The 22,901-nt window shown below is 41.1% G+C and overlaps 2 protein-coding genes across 10 annotated transcripts in view; both read left to right on the top strand.

Moving 5' to 3' along the window:
• LOC115189399 (NACHT, LRR and PYD domains-containing protein 12-like) overlaps positions 1–22,901 on the top strand; it is a 118,451-nt gene that overhangs the window by 54,974 nt on the left and 40,576 nt on the right. The window lies entirely within an intron of this gene.
• On the top strand, positions 13,202–20,041 carry LOC115189441 (NACHT, LRR and PYD domains-containing protein 3-like; the record flags this gene model as incomplete). Its single annotated transcript, XM_029748070.1, has 10 exons — positions 13,202–13,324; positions 13,548–13,714; positions 13,817–15,617; positions 16,594–16,767; positions 17,387–17,560; positions 17,640–17,813; positions 17,981–18,154; positions 18,614–18,660; positions 18,797–19,352; positions 20,008–20,041. Coding segments are annotated over exons 1-10 (3,414 nt in total), but the record flags the coding sequence as incomplete, so codon positions are not given.

Consider the following 22,901-nt stretch of genomic DNA (forward strand, 5'->3'; position numbering starts at 1 on the left):
GGACAGCAAGGAGTCATCATGTCAGGTAGTCCTGAGGCATGGTCCTAGGGCTCAGGTCCTCCGAGAGTGAGAAAGAAAGAAAAAGAGAGAATTAGAGAGAGCATACTTAAATTCACACAGGACACCGGATAAGACAGGAGAAATACTCCAGATATAACAGACTGACCCTAGCCCCCCGACACAAACTACTGCAGCATAAATCCTGGAGGCTGAGACAGGAGGGGTCAGGAGACACTGTGGCCCCTTCCGATGATACCCCCGGACAGGGCCAAACAGGCAGGATAGAACCCCACCCACTTTTCCAAAGCACAGCACTCACACCACTAGATGGAAATCTTCAACCACCAACTTACCATCCTGAGACCGAGTATAGCCCACAAAGATCTCCGCCACGGCACAACCCAAGGAGGGGGGCGCCAACCCAGACAGGAAGACCACGTCAGTGACTCAACCCACTCAAGTGACGCACCCCTCCCAGGGACCTCATGGAAGAACACCAGTAAGCCATAATACATCAATAAAATCATTTTAGTCTCAAATAAATAATGAAACGTTAATTTTGGTTTAAATAATGCAAAAACAAAGTGTTGGAGAAGAAAGTAAAAGTGCAATATGTGCCATGTAAAAAAGCTAACGTTTAAGTTCTTTGCTCAGAACATGAGAGCATATGAAAGCTGGTGGTTCCTTTTAACAAGAGTCTTCAATATTCCCAGGTAAGAAGTTTTAGGTTGTAGTTATTATAGGAATTATTGGACTATTTCTCTCTATACGATTTGTATTTCATATACCTTTGACTATTGGATGTTCTTATAGGCACTTTAGTATTGCCAGTGTAACAGTATAGCTTCCGTCCCTCTCCTCGCTCCTACCTGGGCTCGAACCAGGAACACATCGACAACAGCCACCCTCGAAGCAGCGTTACCCCGGTAGAGCAAGGGAAACAACTACTCCAAGTCTCAGAGCGAGTGGCGTTTGAAACGCTATTAGCGCGCACCCGGCTAACTAGCTAGCCATTTCACATCGGTTACACCAGCCTCATCTTGGGAGTTGACAGGCTTGAAGTCATATACAGCGCAACGCATTGCAAAGGGCTGCTGGCAAACGCACGAAAGTGCTGTTTGAATGAACGCTTACGAGCCTGCTGCTGCCTACCATCGCTCAGTCAGACTGCTCTATCAAATCATAGACCTAATTATAACATAATAACACACAGAAATACGAGCCTTAGTTTCTGGATTCGACCATATTAATGACCTATCATCTCGAAAAGAAAACGTTTTTCCTGTCAGTGAAATATGGAACCGTTCCGTATTTTATCTAACGGGTGGCATCCCGAAGTCTAAATATTCCTGTTACATTGCACAACCTTCAATGTTATGTCATAATTACGTAAAATTCTGGAAAATTAGTTTGCAACGAGCCAGGCGGCCCAAACTGTTGCATATACCCTGACTCTGCGTGCAATGAACGCAAAATGACACAATTTCACCTGGTTAATATTGCCTGCTAACCTGGATTTCTTTTAGCTAAATATGCAGGTTTAAAAATATATACTTCTGTGTATTGATTTTAAGAAAGGCATCGATGTTTATGGTTAGGTACAGTCGTGCAACGATTGTGCTTTTTTCGCAAATGCGCTTTTGTTAAATCATCCCCCGTTTGGCGAAGTCGGCTGTCTTTGTTAGGAAGAAATAGTCTTCACAGTTCGCAACGAGCCAGGCGGCCCAAACTGCTGCATATACCCTGACTCTGTTTGCAAGAGAAGTGACACATTTTCCCTAGTTAAAAGAAACTCATGTTAGCAGGCAATATTAACTAAATATGCAGGTTTAAAAATATATACTCGTGTATTGATTTTAAGAAAAGCATTGATGTTTATGGTTGGAGCAACGTGTACCTAAGTGATTATATGCAACGCAGGACAGGCTAGATAAACTAGTAATATCATCAACCATGTGTAGTTAACTAGTGATTGTTACGCACGCCTCTTGAAAGAGGGAACGCAACACCCTGCTACAACTCAACTCTCCGTGGTGTGAAAGAGATATGGACTGTAGGTGTGAGTAAGGATGACAAATAGGCAGAGAATACCGTTAACTGGGAATTTATTCCTTCACACGGTAAGTTTGGGGGAAAAGGGGCTGGACGGAACCAAAGCAAAGAAGGTAAATATCAAAGCCCTCTCTCCTACCTTAACTGCCTACCCACTACTTACCTAACTAGCACCACCTGGTGCACTAACCAAAATACAGGGGATGGTCCGCCCAGGTCTTTCCTAGTGTGCATAGACAATAAATTACTACGGGTATATGTATGCCCGCGGGCCTCTTGCCTAAGCACTCCCTAGGTGCCTTCCCCTTCCCCCTTGGGAACAAATGAAACAGAATATTCCAAATGTCTTCACAACAAACTGAGAAAAAACAATTAACTCAGGACATTAAAGAAGCTCTCTCTGAGCAACAAACTAACACAGAACATTGCAATCAGCTCTCACAGCAACAACTACACAGTACATAACAAATGTCTTAGCAACAACCAATGTGCTATAACTCTCAGCCAGTATCTCTGTGTCTCCATTCTGAGCAACAGAACTGGAACCCCGTTAATCCCGTTCTGCCTGCGGAACCCCTAGCCAACTGCCAATGGCATCGCACCGCGCGAAATACAAAACCAACTAAAATACCACTAAAATACCACAATTCAATTTTCTCAAACAATCAACTATTTTACACCATTTTAAAGATAAGACTCTCGTTAATCCAACCACATTGTCCGATTTCAAAAAGGCTTTACAGCGAAAGCAAAACATTAGATTATGTTAGGAGAGTACTCAGCCAGAAATAATCACACAGCCATTTTTCAAGCTAGCATATATGTCACAAAAAAAAAAAAAAACACAGCTAAATGCAGCACTAACCTTAGATGATCTTCATCAGATGACACTCCTAGGACATTATGTCATACAATACATGCATGTTTTGTTCAATCAAGTTCATATTTATATCAAAAACCAGCTTTATACATTAGCATGTGATGTTCAGAACTAGCATACACACCGAAAACTTCCGGTGAATTTACTAAATTACTCTTGATAAACGTTTACAAAATACATAACAATTATTTAAAGAATTATAGATACAGAACTCCTTTATGCAATCGCAGTGTCAGATTTTAACATAGCTTTTCGGCAAAAGCACATTTTGCAATATTCTGAGAATATAGCTCGGCCATCACGGCTAGCTATTCAGACACTCGCCAAGTCGAGGCTCACAAAACTCAGAATTACTATTAGAAAAATTGGATTACCTTTGCTGTTCTCGTCAGAATGCACTCCCAGGACTTCTACTTCAACAACAACATGTTGTTTTGGTCCCAAATAATCCATAGTTATATTCAAATAGCTCCGTTTTGTTTGTGCGTTCAGGTAACTATACGAAGGGTGACGCGCGGACGCATTTCGTGACAAAAAAATTCAAAATGTTCCTTTACCGTACTTAGAAGCATGTCAAACGCTGTTTAAAATCAATTTTTATGCGATTTTCCTTGTAAAATAGCGATAATATTCCAACTGGACGATATTGTATTCATTCAAACAGGTGAAGAAAAACATGGAGTACTCTCGTGCGCAACAGGTTAAATAAAGGTAAAATAAAAAAGAAATATATATATATTTTTTTATCCGCCAAATCGGCGTCCAAAAATACCGATTTCTGATTGTTATGAAAACTTGAAATCGGCCCTAATTAATCGGCCATTTCGATTAATCGGTCGACTTCTAATCTGAATCATTTGGACCAGGGAGACCTGATCCTAGATCAACACTCCTACTCAACACCATGGGGTGTATTCACTAGGAAACAGACCTGATCCTAGATCAAAACTCCTATTCAACGTTTAGGATTACACTGAATGCTTTCCCCCTAAAACAGGGAATTTGTCTAAAATAAACTACTTTTTTGTTGCAAAATGTTGTGCTACGGTGGGTGACTAATTAATACACCCCTGATCTGACTGGGCTGTAAATCTTTGTTAAAAATGCAACAAACAAAAAATGTTTTTTTTTTTTTTTACCTCTCCACCCCCCCACCTCTTCGGAGGACAAATATCTTAGTTTTATTTCAGCTTTTTTGCTACACATACACATACATACGTATATCCATACACACACACATTTCCATATGCCTTATATTTTTACATTGGGATGTGATGTTTTACAAAATGTTTGAATCTTTCTAATCGTATATTATCCACAGATTGAGAGCTAAAGATGTAAATCTTTCCTGTGAGTATTATTATGTTATTTATTGACTGACTGTGGTTTTCCAAATCACCCAACACTGCTTTTTGAAGGTTCATTTTAAGTGCATGTGATGTTCTAACCGTTCCTGAACCTGTGAGCAGAAACTTGCTACATCGGGGCAATACCAGAATAAATGATCTATTGATTCTGTCTCTTCGCAACAAAATCTACAGAGCTGAGATTGTTATATATATATGTATTTATAGCATTCTGTTGGTGGCAAGAATTTTACAGTGAGGGAAAAAAGTATTTGATCTCCTGCTGATTTTGTACGTTTTCCCACTGACAAAGAAATGATCAGTCTATAATTTTAATGGTAGGTTTATTTGAACAGTGAGAGACAGAATAACAACCTTCTCCATTTTCCAGTTGCCTCCTCCATTTTTGTGGTAGTGCTGCAATCAGTTGGTTGTAAATGTGTATTGAGCAGATATTCCCATGTATTTTCGATAACTGCATATGTGACAACGCCATTTCTATTCATCACATCATTAATAAATATAATACAATTAAAAAATAAAATAATCAATAAATAATGTTTTTTTATTAATCAATATATTTGAGTTTAACCATCACATTTGTTGTACTATTTTTTTCTACCTTTTACGGAGTATAAAACAAAAAATTCAAAAGGCACTCGGACATCTGAACAATCTTTTTGCAGGTGCATGGCAACAGATGACGAAGATGTGGAGAAAGGAAACCGCACACTGCTCTTGATAGTATCACTGATATTTAATAAGCTTTACGTATCGGCCTCACGGCCTTCGTCAGAGCTTTACGTATCGGACTCACGGCCTTCGTCAGAGCTTTACGTATCGGACTCACGGCCTTCGTCAGAGCTTTACGTATCGGACTCACGGCCTTCGTCAGAGCTTTACGTATCGGACTCACGGCCTTCGTCAGAGCTTTACGTATCGGACTCACGGCCTTCGTCAGAGCTTTACGTATCGGCCTCACGGTCTTCATCAGAGCTTTTGTGAATAAAAAAAAATACATTAGCACCCTTATGTAGACCTAGCCCCACCCACATCCGTTCCACACATCGAAAGGGGTTGGAGGCGAAGGAAAAACAAATACGTGCTACCAAATATAACAATATGCATATCATAAATATTACAAAAGTGTATAAATAAGACGTATTGAACACGTCTGTAAAACCACAATGAGGACATAGCAAGTTTTCATTAATCATTGGGTACATCGTACGAAAAACAGAGTAATCTTAAATAGGGACATAATTCATGTTCAAATTCACACCATAACATACATAGGCATTTTGTCATTAAGTCCTTTAGGAAATAATGTCTGTAGGGTGAAAATCCCAAAACATTGTCTTTTACACGGCTGCCATAATAATTTAACCCAAACCCCCTGAATCAGAGAGGTGCTGGGGGCTGCTGCCATCATCGACATCAACGTCTTGGGGGACGGGGGACGTGGATGTGGAATTGATTGGACTCTGTTGAATTGAACGGATTGGACTCAGTTGAACTGAACTGGATAAAATAAAGAAATGAGTCATGTTATCCATTAAATGTAGATAAAATATGTATAGTCAGACCACTGCTGAACTGGACAACTTTAAAAAGACATGCTGACTGTCTAAACATGCCACCTGGAGTTTATCAGCCCCAAGACAGGTTAGTTAACATCTTAACCAAGTCTCTCTGAAGTGTAACTGACGAGTGCTGCTCCAAGACAGGTTAGTTGACATCTTAACCCAGTCTCTCTGAAGTGTAACTGACGAGTGCTGCTCCAAGACAGGTTAGTTGACATCTTAACCCAGTCTCTCTGAAGTGTAACTGATGAGTGCTGCCCCAAGACAGGTTAGTTAACATCTTAACCCAGTCTCTCTGAAGTGTAACTGACGAGTGCTGCTCCAAGACAGGTTAGTTGACATCTTAACCCAGTCTCTCTGAAGTGTAACTGACGAGTGCTGCTCCAAGACAGGTTAGTTGACATCTTAACCCAGTCTCTCTGAAGTGCAAAGGACGAGTACTGCAACTCAAAATATACTGTTATACTATTATGTATCCACGTATTCTACAGTTATACTACATATTCTATCGCTGTTCACCTCCTATTGATTGTGCTGCTATATTTTCAGCACCAGGCACTGTTCACCTCCTATTGATTGTGCTGCTATATTTTCAGCACCAGGCGCTGTTCACCTCCTATTGATTGTGCTGCTATATTTTCAGCACCAGGCGCTGTTCACCTCCCATTGATTGTGCTGCTATATTTTCAGCACCAGGCGCTGTTCACCTCCTATTGATTGTGCTGCTATATTTTCAGCACCAGGCGCTGTTCACCTCCTATTGATTGTGCTGCTATATTTTCAGCACCAGGCGCTGTTCACCTCCTATTGATTGTGCTGCTATATTTTCAGCACCAGGCGCTGTTCACCTCCTATTGATTGTGCTGCTATATTTTCAGCACCAGGCGCTGTTCACCTCCTATTGATTGCGCTGCGGTTGCAGTTTTACGTTTCAACACCACTAAATGGTCCGCTGTCTGCTTTATTAGTTGACCGTCTCCTGCATTCTCTCTCCTCATGAATGAAGTTAAAATGTCACTTGTGCATTATTTAGGTAGAGTTACTTCCTTCTTGGGACATCGCATTTGGGAGTTTTTGCATCTAGGTCCGAGATTATTATAATCATTTTTTATTTAAAGAATATTCATAATTAATTTGGGGGGGAGCAAATAATATTACTGGATGGCCAGATTTAGCCCGCGGGCCGCCAGTTGGGGAACCCTGAGTTAGGCCATTGCAGAGAGAGGTGATTTAGGGGGTAAGACATTGATAAAATGGATAAGTTATTACAATACTGATTTCAACTTTCAATAATGATTATTTTAGGCTTCCTTACATTGATGCTGCTTCATATTGATCAGCCTAGTCAATATGTATCAATGTTATATTATAGTCTACAGGGTTATGAGGTAGGGTATGGGGTTATATTATAGTCTACAGGGCTATGAGGTAGGGTATGGGGTTATATTATAGTCTACAGGGCTATGAGGTAGGGTATGGGGTTATATTATAGTCTACAGGGCTATGAGGTAGGGTATGGGGTTATATTATAGTCTACAGGGTTATGAGGTAGGGTATGGGGTTATATTATAGTCTACAGGGCTATGAGGTAGGGTATGGGGTTATATTATAGTCTACAGGGCTATGAGGTAGGGTATGGGGTTATATTATAGTCTACAGGGTTATGAGGTAGGGTATGGGGTTATATTATAGTCTACAGGGTTATGAGGTCGGGTATGGGGTTATATTATAGTCTACAGGGCTATGAGGTAGGGTATGGGGTTATATTATAGTCTACAGGGTTATGAGGTAGGGTATGGGGTTATATTATAGTCTACAGGGCTATGAGGTAGGGTATGGGGTTATATTATAGTCTACAGGGTTATGAGGTAGGGTATGGGGTTATATTATAGTCTACAGGGTTATGAGGTAGGGTATGGGGTTATAATATAGTCTACAGGGTTATGAGGTAGGGTATGGGGTTAAATGATGGGCTACAAGGTTATGAGGTAGGGTATGGGGTTATATTATAGTCTACAGGGTTATGAGGTAGGGTATGGGGTTATATTATAGTCTACAGGGTTATGAGGTAGGGTATGGGGTTATATTATAGTCTACAGGGCTATGAGGTAGGGTATGGGGTTATATTATAGTCTACAGGGCTATGAGGTAGGGTATGGGGTTATATTATAGGCTACAGGGCTATGAGGTAGAGTATGGTGTTATATTATAGTCTACAGGGTTATGAGGTAGGCTATGGGGTTATATTATAGTCTACAGGGTTATGAGGTAGGGTATGGGGTTATATTATAGTCTACAGGGCTATGAGGTAGGGTATGGGGTTATATTATAGTCTACAGGGCTATGAGGTAGGGTATGGGGTTATATTATAGTCTACAGGGCTATGAGGTAGGGTATGGGGTTATATTATAGTCTACAGGGTTATGAGGTAGGGTATGGGGTTATATTATAGTCTACAGGGCTATGAGGAGGGTATGGGGTTATATTATAGTCTACAGGGTTATGAGGTAGGGTATGGGGTTATATTATAGTCTACAGGGTTATGAGGTAGGGTATGGGGTTATAATATAGTCTACAGGGTTATGAGGTAGGGTATGGGGTTAAATGATGGGCTACAAGGTTATGAGGTAGGGTATGGGGTTATATTATAGTCTACAGGGTTATGAGGTAGGGTATGGGGTTATATTATAGTCTACAGGGTTATGAGGTAGGGTATGGGGTTATATTATAGTCTACAGGGCTATGAGGTAGGGTATGGGGTTATATTATAGTCTACAGGGCTATGAGGTAGGGTATGGGGTTATATTATAGGCTACAGGGCTATGAGGTAGAGTATGGGGTTATATTATAGTCTACAGGGTTATGAGGTAGGCTATGGGGTTATATTATAGTCTACAGGGTTATGAGGTAGGGTATGGGGTTATATTATAGTCTACAGGGCTATGAGGTAGGGTATGGGGTTATATTATAGTCTACAGGGCTATGAGGTAGGGTATGGGGTTATATTATAGTCTACAGGGCTATGAGGTAGGGTATGGGGTTATATTATAGTCTACAGGGTTATGAGGTAGGGTATGGGGTTATATTATAGTCTACAGGGCTATGAGGTAGGGTATGGGGTTAAATGATGGGCTACAAGGTTATGAGGTAGGGTATGGGGTTACATTATAGTCTACAGGGTTATGAGGTAGGGTATGGGGTTATATTATAGGCTACAGGGTTATGAGGCATGGTATGGGGTTATATTATAGTCTACAGGGTTATGAGGTAGGGTATGGGGTTATATTATAGTCTACAGGGTTATGAGGTAGGGTATGGGGTTATATTATAGTCTACAGGGCTATGAGGTAGGGTATGGGGTTATATTATAGTCTACAGGGCTATGAGGTAGGGTATGGGCGATTGACTGCACATGACCGTGGCTTTTGTCTTTGCGCTCATTCACTTCCCGGAGAAAGACGTGTATCACGTAAACTTTCTTTCTTTGAAAAATAAAAGTCCTTCTCGTCAATTCGGCCAAGTAAAAGGGATGTGCAGCAATGGGCATTGAAACTAAATGAAGGAATAATGTGAAAAGTTTATGCCGCATCACAACAACTGGGAACTCGGAAAAATACGATGTCAGCGCACGAAAAAGAGGACAGTTCAAATTGATTTTTCCCAGTCGGATTTAGTTTTTTCCGAGTTCCCTGTTTGATATGAATGCGACATTAGGTTGAGAAACTCAGAAAGGTGGTGATCTGTTTTGCTCAGTAGTTACCACAGCCACAAAGTCAGAAGGTCCGCCTACCCGACCAATCAGATGAGGGAGTGTGATGACGTTAAAGCTTATCCGACCAATCATATAGTTGCGGGAAACGCTGCATTCTCCAAATGGTAAATCTCGAGTTCAAGTTTACATTTTAGTCATTTAGCAGACGCTCTTATCCAGAGCGACTTACAGTAGTGAATGCATACATTACATACATTGTTTTTTTCCTGTACTGGTCCCCCGTTGTAAACACCATGCTCTACCAACTGAGCTACACGGGACAAAAGTTCTGAGGACCAAATAACGAAATACATTTGGGAACAAGAATTGGCAACGTCACTAAAATTCATAACATTAGGAAAATACAAACGTTTTTGCCAAAAAAGTAAGATGTTGTTTTTCTTTTTGTGGATAACTAGTATTTAATTATTAGATCACCTGTTGTTTTTTACGCACTACAAAGCCTTGACCAGAATGACGCGTCTCCCCACTATTTATTGTTTCTGCAGTCAGGATTCACCCTCTTTAGAGAATTATTGGGTCACTTATCTGCAGGTAATCGTTGTTTTGAGCTCAAAAAGCACCTCGTAGTTGTATGTAAACCAGGGAGATAAATGAACGGCTCTTTCACCGATGCAATTCGGTTACCGACGTTCACCAAAACGATCCGTTCAAAAACAACCTTTCGTTACCAAACGACCATCACTAGTTGAAACAGGAAATACTAGTTTAAGGAAGTAGAGGAAGTAACGGACGTTATCGTCGGAGAAACATGTTTCAGAGGTTTGTAGCGTTCTTTTACAATGTCATGTAGAAAAGTATATTTGAGAAGTTAGGTTATAATAAAGAGAGAGATGATTTAGGGGGTAAGACATCCGCCAAGTTAATACAATATTGATTTAAACTTTAAATAATTATTATTTTAGGCTTATTTACATTGTTGTTGATTCATAGTGATCAGCCTAATCAATTAGATGTGATGTGATATAGGCTACAGGGCTATGAGGTATGGTATTATTGTTATAGACTACAGGGCTATGAGGTAGGGTATTATTGTTATAGGCTACAGGGCTATGAGGTATGGTATTATTGTTATAGGCTACAGGGCTATGAGGTAGAGTATTATTGTTATAGGCTACAGGGCTATGAGGTATGGTATTATTGTTATAGGTGATTGACAGCACATTAAGGTGATTATTATCTGTGGAAACTGACTCACTTTCACTTCCTGAAAGAAGACGTGCATCAGAATTATGTATAGCTGTTATTAAATAAAATAGTCTGTCTCGTCAAGTAAATGTGACGTTCAACAATGTGCATATAAACTATTTAAATGTAGGGCTAAATCACATGTTAAGTTTAAAGCTTTCTGGTGACAGATCAGGAAGGCGGTGGTCCGTTTGGTGAACTGCAGGTGCGCTCGATATAACGTCACCGGCTCATCTATGCGCATTGTGAACCCATGTGAACACATTGTAAATGTGGTTGTGCATCAGCAGTCTGTCTATTAGCCCATGTTAGCTACATGTTTTTAGATGGTAAATTAGTCTAGTGGCTAAACTTGTAGTCAGCATGGTTGAATTACCAACCGGGGTGGGCCCATTGATCATCTGTTGTCATTGGGGCGGCAGGGTAGCCTAGTGGTTGGCCTACTAACCGAAGTTCAAATCCCCGAACTGATAAGATACAAATCTGTCTTTCTGCCCCTGAACAAGGCAGTTAACCCACTGTTCCTAGGCCGTCATTGAAAATAAAAATTTGTTCTTAACTGACTTGCCTAGTTAAATAAAGGTAAAATATTAGAAACTGCTAACATTTGCCTCCACTCTGTGGCAACATCAGTAGAATTATCTATACAAATTAACATGTTTTCTTTCAATTGCAGGAAATTAGTTAGAACATTTCTATATCATTTTCACTACGCCCCCATAGCAACATGCCCCCATAGCAACATGGCCCCATGGCAACATGTGCAGGAGAAAAGGGGGGTGTATGATTGTGGGTTAATGATATACATTTCTATTTATTCATTATTAAATTATTAAAACTCGTAATTAGGTGACCAAATCTGAAACTAAAATAATTAAGAAACTCATTTGAAAAACTAAAACTATAGTAATTGATTCCAAAACAAAAATAAAATAAAAACCATCATAAATTATGTTCTGTTATTTTCTCCCTTCTATACATTGTCTGGTAAATGCTGCCAGGAAATGGTGATGTTTCTAATAGGCCTAACTTGTTCATCACTGGTCTCCCTAGACAGACAGGTTGCCTCCCACAATGTACCAATGTTCCTGCATGCAAGAAAAGATTGTCTATTATATTGAGAAGATACTCAAGTGACCGCTCTAACAATGGAAATGCATGTCCTCAAAGATGGGAGGAGGCGAGATCCGGTGGGAGCATCTAGCCAATGAGAGAGCAGATACGCATGTGAACAACAGGCCATAGAGATAAATGGACTGATTTTTATATCTGTGCCATTATAGCCTCTGTGACAGCATAGGCAGTGCCATTGAGGATATCTCCATTTTAAAGTAGTACATTTTCATCTTCATTGTCTGATTGCTCCCAACTCATAGGAATTCCCACCCAGTTGACTATTTCAAAATGGTGGTTTGCCTCAAGAGCAATGTCCGTTCTAAAACAGATTATATCCATGAGTCCTCCATCTCTATGACAACAGGCACAACTCCGATATGAAGTCGTTATTTTCTCTCCTAACAACCTGATCATTCCGAAACTTCTATTCAATCAAATAAGCCTCATGTAGCGAATGAGTAATTCCATTTTTTGTTGACCAAATTCAACAAACTCCTCACATCGTGGGCTTATTTTCGTGGACAGAGTTTGCGCTGAGTAAAACCTCTCGCTTCGCCTCTTCCTCTCTGATACATGTCTGTAGAAGTTTCTGAGGTCAGTTGGGACAGAGAGGAAGAGGCGAAGTGAGAGGATTTACTCTGCCCAAAATCTGTCTGTTATTTTATTTCACCTTTATTTAACCAGGTAGGCCAGTTGAGAACAAGTTCTATGAGAGTGTGGAGTTACGTGAGGCTTATTTGATCTAATAGAAGGTTTGTAATGTTTAGGCTGTTACAGATGTACTGATATAAGTGGATGGATGTTGCATTCCGGTGTTATGATACTGAGGATTTGTCTCCATAGATGGTTTGTTTATGTTTCTACGGTTGTGGCTAGATGGAGTAGAGCTGTAGGTCTACAGCTCCATCTAGTGGTTGAGTTGGGGACAACAGATGTTGACAAATGTCAGCTAATGGGGATCCAAGTCAAATCAAATGAATAACATATTGGACTGTGTATGTTTGAAAAAAATATGAAGTCTGATTTAACTCTTTGACCTCAGACAGTAAATGTGTTGTTAATGGTTCTTCAACAATGTTCAGAAATATTGACTGTTCTGTTATTTCTTATTGTAGCTGAGTGAGCTGTGACTTACATCTAAAATGAGTCTCTCTGTGGAGAGAGAGGAGGAGATCACTGCCTCTAAAATGAGTCTCTCTGGGGAGAGAGAGGAGGAGACTACTGCCTCTAAAATGAGTCTCTCTGGGGAGAGAGAGGAGACCACTGCCTCTAAAATGAGCTTCTCTGGGGAGAGGGAGGAGACCACTGCCTCTAAAATGAGCTTCTCTGGGGAGAGAGAGGAGGAGACCACTGCCTCCAAAATGACTCAAGACACCAGTTCTAAGAGGTAAGAGATGAATTGCAACCGAATGAAAAGTGTTCCCAAATTACATAAAATGTAGGCCTATGTCATAATTTAAAAGGCCAAAAATATATTTACCAATTGCAGACTGTATCTTTATAAAGAAACATCAGGACTTCTAGAAGTTCCATTATACAGTTGTTAACATGAAGTAGATGAGGTATTGATGAGATATTGATGAGGTGATCTGTCTCCCTGTTTTGTTCAGTGTCCAGAAGCCCAGAGCAGAGTCCCCTACAACCAGCCTGCTATCAATGAAGAGTGATCAGCCACCTGCTTTCAGCCAGGAACCATTACCAGATGACAATAAGGAAGTGGAGAGTTTGGACAGTGAGGATGTGTTAAAGATCACACACAACCTTCTGGACAGAAGAAGTAAGACTGTATTTCATACAATATTACAAAGAACGGTACAAAGGCCCTTTATAAAACACACACACAAACTTATGAGTCCCTATTATCATTGTTTTCCTACAGGTCAAACTCTGCTGACAGTCCAACAAGACATTACGGCTAAACTGAAACACAAGTATCAACACATATCTGAAGGAATTGGACACCATGGAAACCAAAGTCTGTTAAAGGACATCTACACAGAGCTCTACATCACAGAGGGTGGAAGTGGAGGGCTCAATAATGAACATGAGGTTAGACAGATAGAGATGGCATCCAAGAAACAAACCACACAAGAGACACCAATCAAATGCAATGACATCTTCAAACCTTTACCTGGACAAGACAAACCTATCAGAACTGTGCTGACCAAAGGAATCGCTGGCATTGGAAAAACAGTCTCTGTGCAGAAGGTCATCCTTGACTGGGCAGAGGGAAAAGCAAATCAGGACGTTCATTTCATGTTTCCTCTTCCTTTCCGTGATCTGAACCTAAAAAAGGACCAATACAGTCTGATGCAACTTCTTTCCCACTACTTCCCAGAGCTGAAAGAGATTGACAGCATTGAAGATGGTGAAACCAAAACTGTTTTCATTTTTGATGGTCTGGATGAGTGTCGACTTCCTCTAGACTTCAAAAACGATGAGAAGTGCTGTGATGTCACGAAGCCAACCTCAGTGGACGTGCTGCTGACAAACCTCATCAAGGGGAATCTGCTTCCCTCTGCTCTCCTCTGGATAACCACACGGCCTGCAGCAGCCAATCAGATCCCTCCTGAGTGTATTGACCAGGTGACAGAGGTACGAGGGTTCAATGATCCACAGAAGGAGGAGTATTTCAGGAAGAAAATCCCAGATCAGAATCTGGCCAATGATATCATCAAACACATGAAGACATCAAGGAGCCTCCACATCATGTGCCACATGCCAGTCTTCTGTTGGATATCAGCCACTGTCCTTGAGATGATACTGAAAGAGGCAGAGAAGGATGAAGTCCCCAAAACTCTGACCCAGATGTACTCACACTTCGTGCTCATCCAAACCATTGTGAAGAACAAGAAGTACAACAAAGCCACAGAAACAAACCCAAAGGAACTGTCTCAGTCAGACATAGAGATGATCCTGAAACTGGCCAAGCTGGCATTCCAACAGCTGCAGAAGGGCAACCTGATCTTCTATGAGGACGACCTGAGAGAGTGTGGCCTTGATGTCACAGAGGCGTCAGTGTACTCAGCATTGTGTACAGAGATCTTTAAAGAAGAATCTGGGCTGTACCAAGAGAAGGTCTACAGCTTTGTGCATCTGAGCATTCAGGAGTTTCTAGCAGCAGTGCATGCTTTAGAATCATGTCTGGACAAGAAGGAAAATGTTTTCTCCCCCAAAGCAGTCACTAGTGGTTATGAGGAGGAGGAGAAGTCAATCCAGTTGTCTGAGTTACACAGGAGAGCAGTGGACCAGGCCTTGAAGAGTGAGAATGGACACCTGGACCTGTTCCTCCGCTTCCTTCTGGGTCTCTCACTGGAGTCCAATCAGAATCTGTTACGAGGCCTTCTGACACAGACAGGAAGTACAACACAGAGCAATAAGAAAACAGTCAGGTACCTTTCAGACAGGATTGAGGAGGAATCCTCACCAGAAAGGATCATCAACTTGTTCCACTGTCTGAATGAACTTGGTGCCAACTCTCTAGTTGAAGACATGCAGACCTCCCTGCAATCAGGAACTCTTTCAGAAACAAGACTAGAACCTGACCAATGTTCAGCCCTGGCCTACCTGTTACTGATGTCAGAGGAGGTGCTGGAGGAGTTTGACCTGAAGACATACAACACATCAGAGGAAGGTTATCAGAGGTTGCTGCCGGTAGTGAAAACCTGCAAGAGAGCACTGTATGTTCTGTTATTGTGTTGATGTATACAGTATCATTTTAATGAAGGATTTGTGTATATCTAACAGATTATCTCCTCTCTCCAGACTGGATGGCTGTAACCTCACATATAAATCCTGTGAGACTCTGGCCTCAGCTCTGCAGACACCAAACTCCCCCCTGAGAGAACTGGACCTCAGCTACAATGACCTGGGAGACAGAGGAGTGGAGCTGCTCTGTGTTGGACTAACCAGTCCACTCTGCAACATACAGACACTAGTGTGGGTTAACTATCTTCAGTATCCACTGTGTGTTTATATATTTTGCATTTAGTTAGCATGTGTATGTTTTTAACATTTTACCATCTGGTAAATATGCAGAAACATACATGAAATGTGATAAATATATGAAACTAAGGTTAAATATCTTGAGTGAGTTAGTGTGTTTTAAACAGTCTAATCATGTCCTTCTGTTATTGTCTTAATGCATACCATTATTCTTAAAGCTTTGCACATTTAACAGTGTATCGACATATCTTCTCTCTCCAGACTAGCTGGCTGTAAACTCACATATGAATCCTGTGAGACTCTGGCCTCAGCTCTGCAGACACCAAACTCCCCCCTGAGAGAACTGGACCTCAGCTACAGTGACCTGGAAGACAGAGGAGTGAAGCTGCTCTGTGTTGGACTAACCAGTCCACTCTGCAACATACAGACACTATTGTGAGTTAAATATCTTCAGTATCCACTGTCTTTATACTGTTTATATATTTGTAGTAATTATGTTATTTTTTTTATATATTTTTTGAAAATGTTGGTAAATATGCAGGAACATACAGACAATGTGATAAACATATGAAACTAATGTTAAATATCTTGAGTGAGTTAGTATGTTTTTAACATTGGTTAATAATGTCCTTCTGTTATTGTCTTAAAGCATGTCATTATTCTTAAAGCTTTGCATATTTAACAGTGTATCGACATATCTCCTCTCTCCAGACTGGATGGCTGTAAACTCACATATGAATCCTGTGAGACTTTGGCCTCAGCTCTGCAGACACCAAACTCCCCCCTGAGAGAACTGGACCTCAGCTACAATGACCTGGAAGACAGAGGAGTGAAGCTGCTCTGTGTTGGACTAACCAGTCCACTCTGCAACATACAGACACTAGTGTGAGTTAAATATATTCAGTATCTACTGTCTATAGTGTTTATATATTTGTAGTAATTATGTGCTATTATGTTTTTAATTTTTTTTGAAAATCTTGGTAAATATGCAGAAACATACATACGATGTGATAAATATATGAAACTCATGTTAAATATCTTGAGTGAGTTAGTATGTTTTTAACATTGGTTAATAATGTCCTTATGTTATTGTCTAAATGCATGTCACGCCCTGACCTTAGAAAGCCTTTTTTATTCTCTATTTTGTTAGGTCAGGGTGTGACTTGGGTGGGCATATCTATGTTTCTATTTCTTTGTTGGCCTAGTATGGTTCCCAATCAGAGGCAGCTGTTTATCGTTGTCTCTGATTGGGGATCATACTTAGGCAGCCCTTTTTCCCACCTGTGATTGTGGGATCTTGTTTGTGTGTAGTTGCTTTCTGCACTGCATATAGCTTTATGTTCATTTTCATATTTTGTTGTTTTTCCCGGTGTCATTGTTAATAAAGAAAAACGTACGCCTACCACGCTGCACCTTGGTCTCATTCCAACAACGAGCGTGACAATGTCATTATTCTTAAATCTTTGCATATTTAACAGTGTATCGACATATCTCCTCTCTCCAGACTGGATGGCTGTAAACTCACTTATGAATCCTGTGAGACTCTGGCCTCACCTCTGCAGACACCAAACTCCCCCCTGAGAGAACTGGACCTCAGCTACAATGACCTGGGAGACAGAGGAGTGGAGCTGCTCTGTGTTGGACTAACCAGTCCACTCTGCAACATACAGACACTTGTGTGAGTTAAATATCTTCAGTATGAGTTATTATGTGGATGTTTTAAACATGTGTTAATCATGTGCTCTTCTGCCCTCTAGTCTAGGTCAGTGTGGTCTGACAGAGGGTTGCTGTTCAGATCTGGCCTCAGTCCTGAGTTCACCCAACTCACAACTGAAACAACTGGAGCTGAGAGACAATGACCTGCAGGACTCAGGAGTTACACTGCTGTCTGCTGGACTGGAGGATCCAGACTGTAAACTACACACACTGGGGTAAGTACAGCTGTTTCAGTAGGTCGGTACTGAGCTTAGTAAAACAAATACTCTGAAAATCTAATGTTTCATGACAATGTTTGTGTCATGGACAAATGTATGGGTGTCCTACAAGATGATTGACACCAGTACACCAACCTAGACAGCTGTTGTGTGTCTCTCTGTAGGCTGTCTGGCTGTCTGGTCACAGAGGAGGGCTGTGCTGCTCTGTCTTCAGCTCTGAGGTCAAACCCCTCCCACCTGAAAGAGCTGGACCTGAGCTACAATCACCCAGGAGACTCTGCAGGGGGACTGCTTTCAGCTGCTCTGGTGGATCCCACATATAAACTGATGAAGCTGAAGTAAGTCAGAATAGATGTCCTAATGGTGTGAGCAGCGGTTGTGTCATATGTAGTGTAGTAGGTTCAGTAACATGAGGACATGATGGTAGAATTAAGGGGAAGTTTACCCAGGAGGCTGAGCACTCCAACACAGCATACATCACCACCACATGAATACTCTTCTTCTGCATCTCTGATATCCTGTTGGAATTGTACTCTGTTCTGTATGCAGTAGGTAGGATATAATACCTGTATGTCTCTAGTAATGAATTGTACTCTGTTCTGTATGCAGTAGGTAGGATATAATACCTGTATGTCTCTACTAATGAACTGTACTCTGTTCTGTATGCAGTAGGTAGGATAGAATACCTGTATTTCTCTAGTAATGAACTTGGATAGTGCACCAGAACACAACAATATGGTTTAAATGTTGACTGCTTTATTAGGTCTTTGTCAGTCAATAACCTGTTTCTCCTACAGTGTGGATCATGGTGGAGAGTGCAGGCTGAAATCAGGGCTGAGGAAATGTACGTCTCTTCAATCCTAATTAACTACATATTCAGAACTATAGTAACATAGTAACTAATCAATACTTGTTCTGTACCTACAAAACAACATTTTATATGAAGAAGTGGTTTGATTAAACTCTCCTTTTGTCTACAGATGCCTGTCATCTCACCCTGGACCCAAATACAGTAAACCAACACCTGATACTGTCTGAGGGGAACAGGAAGGTGACACCGGTGAAAGAGAGGCAGCATTATGAAGACCATCCAGACAGATTTGACTGTATTCCCCAAGTTTTCTGCAGAGAAGTCTTATATGGATCTCGTTATTACTGGGAGGTGGAGAGGGATGGTGACTGGGATGGTGGCATGTTTGAGTTGGTGGCATTTGGTGTAGTGTACAAAGGAATAAAGAGGAAGGAAGTGGAACGTAGGACTGGATTGTCCTGGTGTTTAGTCTGCTCTCATAGGGGTTATGAATTTAGCCATGGAGTCAGCAGAATCATCTCTGATCCAGGTTCTAACAGAGTTGGAGTATATCTGGACTGGCCAGCTGGTACTTTGTCCTTCTATAGTGTGTCCTCCTCTGGTACACTGACACACCTTTACACAGCACATGCCACATTCACTGAACCCCTCTATCCTGTGTTTGGGGTTTCCTCCTCCTCCTCCTCAGTGACCCTGTGTCAGATAGATGACCAACACATTCAGAGGTGAGTCATATAGCAATGTTTATTATTTGTTTTCCTCTGGAATAATTTCTATAATTACATTAGTAGTGGTGTGTTTTAATGGGTTCTGTTGGACCTACAGACAGTTAGATCAGTAGTAGTGGTGTCTTTTAATGTGTTCTGTTGAACCTACAGACAGTTAGATTAGTAGTAGTGGTGTGTTTTAATGTGTTCTGTTGGACCTACAGACAGTTAGATTAGTAGTAGTGGTGTCTTTTAATGTGTTCTGTTGGACCTACAGACAGTTAGATTAGTAGTAGTGGTGTGTTTTAATGTGTTCTGTTGGACCTACGGACAGTTAGATTAGTTGACATAGTGGGTCATGTTTCAGTATGATATGTTGGAAAAAGGAATAAAGACAGACACCAATGTCAGTTCAATAGCCTTGTTCCTTGTTCCTTGCATTGTACAAATCCACGCGGAGTCCGGGGAACAGTCCGGCTAGTCGATTACCTATCAACTAGACTCCGTAACAGGTTATGTCACATTTAGGCAATGCACCCTACATAGGGAGCTGTTCTATCACCCTTTATACACCCTTTGTATTGCTTATGAAGACTGTATGCATGCTATATAAAGCCTTTATAAGTTGTATGTAGTTAAATCACAGTCTATCCTTCTGCTTTACCAACACCAGAGACCATGGTGGAGAGAGTTGTATCAAGCCTGGACCTGAGGACACCAGAGACCATGGTGGAGAGAGTTGGATCAAGCCTGGACCTGACAACACCAGAGACCATGGTGGAGAGAGTTGTATCAAGCCTGGACCTGAGGACACCAGAGACCATGGTGGAGAGAGTTGTATCAAGCCTGGACCTGAGGACACCAGAGACCATGGTGGAGAGAGTTGTATCAAGCCTGGACCTGAGGACACCAGAGACCATGGTGGAGAGAGTTGTATCAAGCCTGGACCTGAGGACACCAGAGACCATGGTGGAGAGAGTTGTATCAAGCCTGGACCTGAGAACACCAGAGACCATGGTGGAGAGAGTTGTATCAAGCCTGGACCTGAGGACACCAGAGACCATGGTGGAGAGAGTTGTATCAAGCCTGGACCTGAGAACACCAGAGACCATGGTGGAGAGAGTTGGATCAAGCCTGGACCTGAGAAATGTGAGTGTTAACTGATAATTTTTTTTAAATCGAAATACGTTTAAAGCGTTCGTTATAGTTGAGTCCCAGTCAAGGAACACAATCATGATCTATTTGGTCAGAACAAACTTAAAGGTAGAGTCAGCGATATGACGTAGATGCACAAAGTAAACAGCATAGTGGGTCAATTTCTACAACAACTAAGAGTGTTGTAGCGCAAGGCTAAACTTCTCCACTGTTTTGGTCCCTTGGCTACCACTCTGTTAGAGAGTGAAGAGAACACTTGCACATGGGCAGATACTGTGTGTGACTGTGTGAGAGAGAAGTCAGGCATCTTGCTCATCACAATATCTGTGGTACTGCTCGTACATCATCATTTATCTGACTCTACCTTTAAGCTCTCATCCTAGGATCTACCAGAAATCAGACCCCCAACATCTACAAAACATGCTTCCACAAACATTAATTAATATAACACTAATGTCAGATTATGGTATGCTAATGAGTGTACATTCTGAGACTGTTGATCACTTATATTCATTTTTATTACAAGTCTATTTAATAATTATTCATTCAATATTCCATGAGATTGTCCATTTTAAATAACAACTACTTTTGACTTCAGGGATTCCTCAGAGCTGTAAGACTTGTGACCATGTTGAGGTAAGTCATAATGTCAATTCTTACTTTTACATACCTGCAGGAGTCAGGTACAGTCTCAAAGCCAGGTGTGTACTGACCAACCATTCATACTGGGATATAGACAGTCCTGTGTTCTGCTTTAGTAATATAAACACAGTCTCAAAGCCAGGTGTGTACTGACCAACCATTCATACTGGGATATAGACAGTCCTATGTTCTGCTTTAGTAATATAAACACAGTCTCAAAGCCAGGTGTGTACTGACCAACCATTCATACTGGGATATAGACAGTCCTGTGTTCTGCTTTAGTAATATAAACACAGTCTCAAAGCCAGGTGTGTACTGACCAACCATTCATACTGGGATATAGACAGTCCTGTGTTCTGCTTTAGTAATATAAACACAGTCTCAAAGCCAGGTGTGTATTGACCAACCATTCATACTGGGATATAGACAGTCCTGTGTTCTGCTTTAGAAATATAAACACAGTCTCAAAGCCAGCTGTGTACTGACCAACCATTCATACTGGGATATAGACAGTCCTGTGTTCTGCTTTAGTAATATAAACACAGTCTCAAAGCCAGGTGTGTACTGACCAACCATTCATACTGGGATATAGACAGTCCTGTGTTCTGCTTGTAGTCATGCAGGATTTTAGCTGTTGTATATATTTTGTCATTAGACAGTTTAATTGATAAATCACCAGCATTCCATGTAACATTGAATAAATACATTAGATTAGTAACTTTGGTTAATGGGCCAGTTTCCCAGACACAGATTAAGTCTAGTCCTGGACCTTAAAGAACTTTCTATTGAAACTTCCATTGAGCATGCTTTTTAGTCCAGCACTAGACTCAATCTGTGTCCAGGAAACAGGCCCCATATGTATTTCTGATATACTTGTCCTTATTCAGGACTCCACACACTGGCTTCAGATTGAACCCTTGACTTCCACTGTCCAGGGAGTGACAATGTTCAGGTAAAATAACTACTTTTAACATTTCATTCCACTTGCTAGTGTATTTCCCCATTACCTTTGGGAATAGTCTTCTAATCCAACCTCTCCATTTGACCATTGACCCTCTCTACCATATTTTGTTGTTGCCCTCAGGCACAGGACACCCAAAGGGAGTTATGAGTGCACAGTGTCTGGGCTCCGCTGGCTGTGTGAGAGAGATGTCATTCTGAAGTATCACTTCAGGAACTGGGAACCCTACCGTCAACTTCTGAAAGACTTGCAGTACACACAAGGTGGTCCATTGCTGGACATCACTATGGAGTTAGGTGAACTGGAGGAAGTTCATCTGCCACACTTTGTCTGTTTAGGTAAAACCATATAGAAATAATATTCAGAAAGACATTTCCATGTAACTGAGTTTCACTTCCTGAATGAATGAATGAACTATTCTGGGAGTTTGAGTTTACTGTGATCTGGTTCTGCATATTCTTTGTGTCTTAGTTGGATGAATAATACAATATTTGTCTTTCTGTCTCCTTTTTATTGTGTTGTTCAGGGACCAACCCTTCCCTGAGGAATGAGATGAAGATTCTTCATGTAGAGGAACATGGAGTGTCTTTAGAGGAAGTGCATGAGGTCACCAGATTCCATGCTAAGATTCTCCATCCCAAATTCTCATCGGCCTCTGTTGTACTGAAATATATCGCCTGTTGGAACGTAGATGTCCACTGTGACGTGATCCTCTATTTGGCAGTAAAAAGGTCAACAGTCATTTCAAGGCTGTACCTGCTCCTCAGAAACTCCACTCAGAAAGAGGTGAGGCACTTTCACTGAAGTGA

Source organism: Salmo trutta, unplaced genomic scaffold (assembly GCF_901001165.1).
Source record: "Salmo trutta unplaced genomic scaffold, fSalTru1.1, whole genome shotgun sequence".
NCBI lineage: Eukaryota > Metazoa > Chordata > Actinopteri > Salmoniformes > Salmonidae > Salmo > Salmo trutta.